This window comes from Ascaphus truei, chromosome 3 (assembly GCF_040206685.1).
Source record: "Ascaphus truei isolate aAscTru1 chromosome 3, aAscTru1.hap1, whole genome shotgun sequence".
Classification (NCBI taxonomy): domain Eukaryota; kingdom Metazoa; phylum Chordata; class Amphibia; order Anura; family Ascaphidae; genus Ascaphus; species Ascaphus truei.
The window spans coordinates 362,473,265-362,483,152 of record NC_134485.1 but is presented as its reverse complement, the minus strand read 5'-3'; the positions used below and the strand labels follow the sequence as shown (position 1 = coordinate 362,483,152).

At 41.6% G+C, this 9,888-nt stretch overlaps 1 protein-coding gene across 3 annotated transcripts in view; it reads right to left on the bottom strand.

The window, feature by feature from the left end:
- The window catches only part of SPART (spartin), a 53,547-nt gene that overhangs the window by 22,797 nt on the left and 20,862 nt on the right, over positions 1 to 9,888 (bottom strand). For all 3 annotated transcript variants that reach the window (XR_012799997.1, XM_075592094.1, XM_075592095.1), the window contains exons 3-4: positions 2,817 to 3,014; positions 909 to 1,032 (exon numbers count right to left, since the gene is read on the bottom strand). Coding sequence is in view for 2 of the 3 variants with exons in the window: in XM_075592094.1 (XP_075448209.1) it covers positions 909 to 1,032; positions 2,817 to 3,014 (322 nt within the window). In the remaining variant the exon portion in view is untranslated. The remainder of the gene's footprint in view (positions 1 to 908; positions 1,033 to 2,816; positions 3,015 to 9,888) is intronic.

Sequence of the window (9,888 nt, the reverse complement as noted above, 5' to 3'; positions counted from 1 at the left end):
CACACTCACTCTTCATCTGGGGAAGAGAGAACTCCTTCACCCGCCTTACTACAGGAGGAGCAGGGGGCAAAGCTCACCTCCTCACACCATGAGGTGCAGAGGCAGACCCTCTCCCTCCTTACTCTCTGAAGAGCAAGGGAAAGAGACTCTCCCACTAACTTTGGCTACTCCCCTAGAAGCCTCTGGAGGGGTCGGCTCATGGACTGTACCCACCTCCAAGGGGATGTACACAGGCCATGAGACACCACCTACCTTCCTTCACTTTCTAGAGAAGCAGAAGGGGGGTCAATGGCCCACAGATTAACCTGCTAATGCCTGGATCTTAACAGGGCTTACATAGCAGATACTCTGTGTGGAGAGAAAGAGGTACATATAGACATACCCTGTTACACATGTAATATAAACCGCTTATATCTTCTTTAAACAAGTTTTATTAACCTGAAAAACAAATTGCGATGTCATCACACAGACACACAGACACACCCTGCTGAATGAAGTGACATCATGCACAAGCAGGTAAATCCCCGGCCAAGTTTCAAGAGACCATGCAGATAAAATGCATGCAACGTATTCTCTCTGTATAGGACCTGTGGTCCCACAGCCGGATTCCCCCGGGGTCAAAATGTCAAAGTTTCTTGGTAAAATCTGTTTTGGGCATGATTACGACTTTAAAGTTGAATATAATGGTCTATAGAACCTAAAAATGTAATCGGAAAATCCATCATAACCCCACTGCAAGAGACTTGTGGCACATTGTGGTTAAAGGAGGGGTGATGCTAAATACCTATATCAAAAAGAGGACTTTCCTCTTCTGTTCATTGTACCGGCGAAAAGGGAAAAGACAGAGTCTTATGCAAAAATCATAGGAGACAGATATGCCTATTATCTGGCCGTTTTCTGTTTAGTACCTGACAAGATTCCTTGTGCAACGGTCTCGCTCCATTCAGGTAATTCTTCCTTCCCCTTGGCTTCGGGAACAGGCACGACCTGTATGGTCTGACTCAGGTCAATGGCTTCACTTGATGCTTGAGGCTTTAAAAGAAGGGGGGGGAGGGAGGAATAAAAGCATGAAAGTGCATTAAGAGGTAATTTATGATGCGCAGTACAATGGGGTGTAAAGACAATAACTACAACAATTTTATATTTTACATTACATTTCTGGGATTTCTACATCTTTGGATATTTTTTTATTTTAAATGATTTTTTTTTTTTTTAGATTTCATTTTCTAGTGTAGCCAGAAATGTTTTTGCACATTAAGGTATTGCAAACAGTTTCTGTTGATTCAACAAATACAGTTTTATAATATAAATATCAAACACTATGTATGGCTGGTCCCTGCAGCTAGTAACATGCTTACAGATTAACCTGGTCAATGGGTGAGAAGTGGGGTAAAAATTAATGATTCATTCATGTCAATGGAAGTCTACATATTAGACACGTTACTCCACTTGCCACAATATGGAATAATGGGTGGAGGGGGGAGGGAGGTTCCATTATATATAGAGAATAAAATGTTTCTCTTCATGCTCAAAAACAATGCAGCATTGTTTATACACAAAGCGCAAACTGTGTCCTCAAATAAAAAAAAATGATATTTTAACCGAATTAGAGATGAAGGGGGTTTTTCTATATCAGTTGAAGTGGCCGATCAATCAGTTTTCAGCCGATAAGACCCAATTAATTTCATCCAGAAATGTCCCAGTCGGCCAATACAGACTAAGTCTTTGACATGGAGTACTGCAAGTATTTTACAAAGCAACAATACTATTTTGTTTCTTCTAAATCATTGTAGCTCCGGAATAATGTAACAGAAACAAAACAAGTCTCCTGGTATTGCCAGGCTGGATTTCACCCAGTTATAAAAGTTTAAAGCCGAAGTATCTCTTACATGGCAACTAAAAGCAGAACACCAACACGACTCTGGAGTTTCCAAGAAGTGAAATACGTTGCCCTAGTCCTGACACTGACAGACTGCTTTTTAAAACATGCATAAGGACTCATATTGACTAAGAAATGCTATTCCATAAAGGCACCTTCCGGCGCTGGAGAACACCTGAAGGCACAGTCACTTGAATAAGACGTGACATGGTTAATGTATTGCAGAAGACCTCTTTCTGTACTGAAAGACTTAATTAACAAAATATTTCAAACCATACATATGGGTCTAGAGAACATTTAAATGGTGCAACGCCCCAAGACACTTTATGGGCAAATGCCTTATGGTGTATTAATATTGCCCTCAATGTTGTGTGTAGTGCTGCGTGTTATACAAGAACACCATAATATAGCCAAAATAATAAAGATGCTTGTAAAATGCATGTTTTTTAAAGCATAACTGTTGAATAGATCTTAAATGATATTGCAATGCTCATCTTCCCCCCTTACTATTTAGTGTTTCCTCCCCTTGACCCTTTGAGAACTACATGTAGAGTACTGATCCAGCCCCTTGATCAGTAGTTGTTGCTTCTCCCCCTGGCCCCTCCGGATCAATCACACATGCCACAAACACCTCCATACTGTATATCAGCAGAGCTAGTGCCATTTGGATGTTCTAGGGATGCAGCGTGAAGCGTGAAAACGTAGACATCATACAGAATAAAAAAGGTGCCCATCTTATTTGTTGAAATGGTCAACTGAATTATCTACTTATGTAATGAAGCCCTCTGTTTCTTCGCAAAATCATTCAATTCTGAATCATGATCAAACATGTGATATTAAATACAATGATGATTATTAATAAGAGTGTGATCTGTGATCACTGTGTTGAACACCTTCAAACTGAGTAGAGTTCCCATTCTCTGGCCCTTTGCATTACCTGGATTCTCAGATCAGACATCTGTTTCAGGAGGTCTTCAAAAAGCTCTTGGTCAGCTGCAGGGAGCTGAGCAGACAGCACCACTCCCACATAGGACCCAGGTAACTGGGACATCATGTCTGGGAACATGTAGACTCCTGTGTTAGAGCGTAGAACAGGTGACTGGGTGCACATGAGGGGATACAGCCAATCGCAGACCTGTGTGAGACAGTGACATTTCAGTGGTTCAGACAATAGAAAAGAAAGTCGTTGTTAAAAAGGGTGGCACATTCATCACAAAAAAAAAACCACAACCTTAGCACACAAGCTCCATAGTATATAAGTTAAAGGCTCAGTGGAATAATGGAAGTGTGTAATAGGTTATAAGGATTTCAGGGCTGGCTGGCAGTTTGGTGGGCCTCTTATCCAGCATCTCATCCTACTGTAATGCATCGCCTTGACAACGAGACATCACATGAGCGGGGCCTTTTGGCTCCCCTTACGTCATGTGACGTTGCGTTATGGTGTGACGTGGTAGCAGGAAGAGATGCCGGCACTTAAAAGCTCTGTGCTCTCCCCCGGATCTAGAAATCACAGTTTAAATGTTGCGATTAATTTAACCACCACAACATTAAACTGCGATTACTGAAGTTTGGCTGGGGAAGAGCCTGAGGCCAGGTTCAGTCACATCGATGTCACCGCCATCAAGCCAGCCCTGATTTAGGGTTTGATGCTTTGAGAGATCAGACAAGTACTGCAATTTATTTTTTCAACCTTTTAATTTTACAACAGTAAAAAATGCTTTGGAATGGTTTTTATTTTGTCTCATTTGGTGATTAGACTAATTGATCATCCAAGAGTGTGCAGGTATATTTATTTAGGATGCCATCGTTAGTCAAACAGAATTCACTAAAAAGTACCCGTTTCATAAGGACCGGAAAACCATGTTCATCTTTCACAGGATAGATGTAAAAAGGTTTACTCAAAGAATTATTGAATCTTTCCTAGGAAGTAAATTCCTGTGATCAGTGCTTCCGAACAGTAGATTCCGGAACACCTAGGCGTTTGCAAATATTATGTAATGGCGGATCACAGGCTGTATAGTGGCTTCCTGAGGCTGTGAGGGGACTGCACACTTCGCAAGGCCCCAAACTGCACTGTAGCATGGGTGGTATAGCTGTTAATTACAACAGAAGCTTCCAAAGTTGCTCCACACAATGCATTCGACACACAGCAGCAAGACATCATGGGGCATAACTAACCCAGGCAGTTCTAAAAAGCAGTCCAAATTCCAAGTGACAAAGGCGCTTCAATATAGCATCCAAGCAACATATTGATATTGCATATTGCATAACACAGGACTAGGATAAGGATATTGCACTGCTATAAAGGTAGTAAATTCCCCCAATGGCCAAGTTACCCTGAAGGGTAAGGTGTAGGGCTAAAAAAAAACCCATCAAACCCTCATTGGGATGGTCCCTGGACTCACATGTAGCAATCATAAATTGGAAAAGTACTCACTGAAATGCCTTAGTACTATTGTCCTGGATGGCGTGCAGCCTGGAGCGAAGTAGACGACATGAAGAGCAGGATGATTCTGGCGCAGCAACCAAAGAGTGGGTCCCAAACAAAATGGTTAAAAAATTATTTTATTAATCCATGCTAAAAAATTGGAGGGTTAGTGCCTCTTTGGTTGCTGCGCCAGAATCATCCTGCTCTTCATGTTCTATAAAGCAGGCAAAAGCTTTTAGGGGTCTATGTTAAGATGGATAAATAGTAAAGAGTTACTCACGAGTACTTATTTGCATACCATTACCCAGAAACGCAGAAGGCCTGCAGAGAAAGCATTGTTTGCCAATAGATAATGGTGAAAGACTGGGTAGCAGACCTGTCTGAGACATGCAAGTGTACCCACAAGTGGCATTTTTATTTGCTTAAGCTCCCATCATAATGGACATCAATACCACCGATGCTCTCTGCACAAACTGAGGTGCAGTTTGTGTCGTGTTACCCCCCACAAGCTCAGAACTGCCTTGGATCGGGTCAAACTGTTTTATTAGCAATAATCTGATGAGTAGACAGTTTTATTAATCTATTATTAATAGGGGGTTTGCGGAACAAATACTTTCTCACAGCAGGTACAATGTAAAAGGGCTGGGAACCACTGCTCGAATGGGTTTTTAGTCTTTAGTCTATGTGGGGGTTCTCTTTAAATAGCACCGGACACTTTACAATCATTCAATAAAGTTTATAGTTTGTGCATGACAATATTTTCTTGGAAACAAGAACAAAAGCCTACTGTACCATTAACTGCATTACAAATTCTTGTGACAAAGTTTTGGAAGAAGTAGGATTCCCTTGTTCGATCTGAAACATTAACACGTAATTTCTACATAACTTTCTAATTAACGCTGGGATTCATCAAGCTCCAATGCAGGATATCACACGTTAACCACCATTGACTTGAATGGCAGTTAACACACTATACACCACATCAGAGCTTGATGAACCTGCCCACAGTTTCTTCAGGTATAGGCCTGTATTGTTCTCACAGAGAGCTCACTAGACAGATATATCTCAATTACTCACAGGAGAAATTAGGATATTGTGAATGTGACAGCTAGAAGATATTAAACACATTACTGTCCTGTTATAGAATGATGGGCAGGGGAAGAGCCAAACTTGAGCCCCCTGAAACTGAGTCAAAATGATCTAAACTGCAGCTCAGTCCACGAAAAACAAGGCAAAACCTAATTTTCACTTCAGGCTCACAGGATATAACCTGTTTGCATTTCCTACCATTTCTCACTATAAGGGATCTGTTCGATATCAAAGATGGTCGCCGCCATGAAGTTACATCATCCTCATTGAAGCAAGTGTGGCCATGTTACTTCCTGGCAATTCCTGCCCTCAGTTCCTGACAGGAAGTAAGCCTTTCTGGCTCATTGGCCTTTAAAAAGCAGGCAGTTGCTCTCTGACTTTGCTCGTGCAAAGTACTCAGTGCCTTGCCCTGACCCCAGAATTGGACTGGACTATCAGACTGCCGTGACACCAGATTTGGACTTTACTACCCCTGCTTTCCAGGCCAAGGCCAGTGTACTACTCCCTACATCTGCCCTGCGTGTCCGTATTCTGTCCTGCCGTCAGCAGCGTTACACTCACCCCTTTTGGTCGCCTTGCAACCTATATCCCCTCCAGATCCTCCTCCCTGCTAGCCTCACTCCTAGATCCATCCCTAAAAATCAATGCTCTGTCCCTAGACCCCGTCAGCCCACCTCCAATTTGTCTTTCATTCAGCTTCTAAAGAGTTGTGGAAGGAGTTTCTCTACTTCACAGCTTTTTTTGTTTTCTAGTTGTAATTCCATCTTTCCTTCGAGCCTTCCCATTCTCCATGGATTTTTTGTTCCTTTGCCACTTCTTCAAGAAGGATACTTGGTACTGTAGATCTGGAGTGCACGCCCTCCAGGGGGGGGGGGGGTGTGATATGTTCTGGTGGGGGCAGCAGTTAGAGGCCCCGTGCTTCCCCAAAGGCATTTAAATTAAATGCTGGGGGATTTCGCAAGGCCTGTGTAATATTCCCATAGCTTCAGGCGACGCGTCGCTATGGCACCTAGCATCAAATAACGTCACATTGCCATGGCAACGTGACGCCACATGATCCCCGCAGTGTCTATTGACGCCAAGCAGGGGTGGGGGGAGAGCAGGCAGGGGGCGCAGTGGGAAAAGTTTGCGCCCTTACTCTGCTGGATTATGCCCCATTTATTGGTGTTCTGGTATAAATTAATGTAGTTCAACCTTCTCTGATTAGTGCAGTGCCTTTTATAGTCGATCCATCATCTTGTTTGAATGCAATGATTTACTAATTCCCAATCATAAGTTACTGCTTCGTCTTTTAGTTTCTTCGTTAGTCTACATCAGGGGCGCACACCCCACCAACCCCCCTCCTGCCTGCCAGCTCAAATGCTCGCACCCCCTCATACCCAATATCCAGCGTCAAATGACGCACGGGGTCATGTTACGTCGCTCCTCTCACCCCACTCATTTGATGCATGTTGCCAAGGCGAAGTGTCGCCGAAGGTAGAAGACCGCGCCCCCCCAGGGGCGCCTTCCACTTTGCACACCCTTGGTCTACATCATATCTCAATTACATTTGCTTACATCTTCTGTTATACACTTCGGTTCACCTTGAACAGCTAGCTCTGCATATTCAGTTCTTGTGTTTTGGGATTGCTTCATTTTTTGTAGTTTCCCCTGCAACGGTTGGTTTCATATCCTGCATATTGTTGGAGATTCCTCCATTGTTTTTTCTGTGTTTGTCATTGTTTAAGTCTCCCTATGCTTTCCAAGCGAGCTGAAGTGATTTTTCAGCTCTAGTTGAAACTGTGCCATTTTTCCTCTAGGTCCTTGATGATTGTTTTTGTCTTATTTAAGCAGTTTCCTTCTTTCCATCTTTATATTCAAATATACATTTTGCATCTCTGAAAATACATCTATATACAGTATTTGACAGTACCGCCAAGACGAGGGTCCTGCCCCTGCATATACAGCCCAACCTTATGTTGGCAACGTCCTCCAAGAGGAATTTGGTGCATGTTAGATACAGTATGTCTTCCCTCTCGTAACCCATCTTATGTGTTATTGATAAAGACAGGTGCTACACGGGTTATTTCTGATGGTAAAGAATGTGGCTAGTTTCAAATATAGAGTTACTGTAGATATACTCAACAGCCGTTGTAATATATCTGAAGCAAATAAGGGACTTTGATTATAGACAATTGTCATAGGCTGTTAGACAAAGTTTGAGCTCCTTATATAAAAATTAAATAAATGTGTTATTTAAGGTCACAAACAAAGCAAGTAAAAATACCATATTCGGAGATCATATTAAGCTAGGTTATTCTATGTAAGGAATTGTCTATGCATAAAAAAGACATACATTAGTTAGCCAAGAGTCAGTAAGAAGAAATGGGATAACCTCTAAAAGGTTTCCATAGAGGGAAAAAAGGAACATCTTTGAAAAGCATGACATTTGATGTGAACTACCATATATATCTGCTATATGCAAGTAATAACGTCAGCCAATAGAAGTAGTGTGCTGAACTGAATGTGTTCATATATCTAGGAAAGACAAAATGGTAAAATATCTTTCAACAGCACCCCAGCATGCACAGCACAACTGAGAGGAATTAGAGACTCTGCCAGGGATAGCGGAGGATGCTCTGCATGGGAGAGGGGGAGCAGTGAGGTGTTTTTCAGGCAGTTTTAACTTATGTGCTGTGGAACACATGCTGTATACGGCACATTTTTTATTAAAAAAAAAAAAAAAAAAGTCTTAAATTGTAAAACTTCACGCCTCTACAGTATATCGCAACAATAAATTGCGGGTTTTAAAAAAAAAAAAAAAAAAAAAAAGAGTTGTATATAGCCACATGATCTTGATTTATTGCCGGTTTAATTAAGTTACTGCCTTTTTTTTTTTTTTTTTAAAGCCTTATCATTTGATCCAGGAAATCTTCCCTCCGAATTAAATATTTCTCCAAGTTATTTTGCCCCGAGACCCATCAATAATCTGCTGGCTCATTTGACATTAACCACTAACATGCATTGAACTGGAAACATGTCAAAGTAATTTTTCTGCCAATATATTGGCATCCGTAAGCAGTCTTGCACTATTTTTTTTAATCATGGGCTAGTCAGTAGTGAGTCAAATGTTTGTTTCTGATTTAAAGGGCATCTGACAAGGAAAACAGAAAATATTTTAAATACTTGCTATGCTTATGTCTTTGTATTTTAAGGTCATGAGGGTAACCTAAAATAGCTACATATACAGTATGTGAAGGGTCATCCAGAACCTGTACCCAGCACTAAAACAATGCAATGTACTTATACCCTATAAAAAGGCCCCAGCAGTGCCAAACCACCTATCCATTGCTGTACATTTTAATCTGAATCAGGGACAGGGGGGTTCCAAAGATTAACTGCAGTATTATGAGATTTGGGGGTTGCCCAGATTACTGAGAGGCAAGAAATAAAGTCCCGCAGAGAAATGCTTCTAAGGAAATAATTTGGATACCAGGTGAACCACATTCTGTAAGGCCAACAGAAAGTACTGTTCAATGAGACGTGAGGTTTATTTCTCCTACACAAAATGGTGCTTAAGCCATTAATGGGATGGGCTTGATTGATATGCTTTTTAGACACACACACACACACACTTTACGGATGAGCCAACCTGTTGCATGCTTTTCAAAATACGGTTCTTGTGAGGTAGGTGTGACTGCACTTACAGCTTGTTTTGATTTCAGGAGATCCTCCATGTAACTATTCTTCATAATGTGCATGAAAAGATTTGCCTTCGGTTTTACAGGGACAGTACATCGTAGTAAACTGTGCCCAAACAGTTTATACATTTACAAATTTGGTAGATTTTGGAGCCATTCTAATTCGTAAACGTGGCAGCATTCAGTATCGCACTGCGATCACCTGCCAGACTCTGCGAGTGCAAACACTCACTCGAGTAGGAGAAATAGGTGTTCATTCGTCCTCACAGTAAGCAGGGATACAATTGTACATAGTTATGTATCTACTATCACGTGGTTTTGTCCATTCATGAATATGGACTCAGGCATACTAAACAGCCACACCGTGATGTATAGAAGGCTTATCAGCTTTGATAGTGACTTGAGTTCAACAGGAGATACATCCACCGGTAGTACTGGAGTGCAGAACACTAGCGGTTAACCCATTCATGAATATGGGCTTAGACATTCACATAGCCAAACCGCATATCTAGTGTCTCTGCAACCAGTGTAGTTTGAGTTACATACTCCACGACTGGAACTCCCCTATCATCACCTCCAGCAACTGTGCTGCAGTTACACCACACGGGCACAGACAACTGGTTTGCATATGTATGCAGGAACCCATATGTATCACCTTATTGGTTGCTAACTAGTACTTTTTGTAGGATATCATTTGATTTAATCCTACTCTGTCACAGGGTATCATTTAACCCTAGTGGTTCAACCAATGCATACTGGCTGTTACATTATTTACTCAGTGTATGTATACTCCTTACTGTAGAAGCAACACC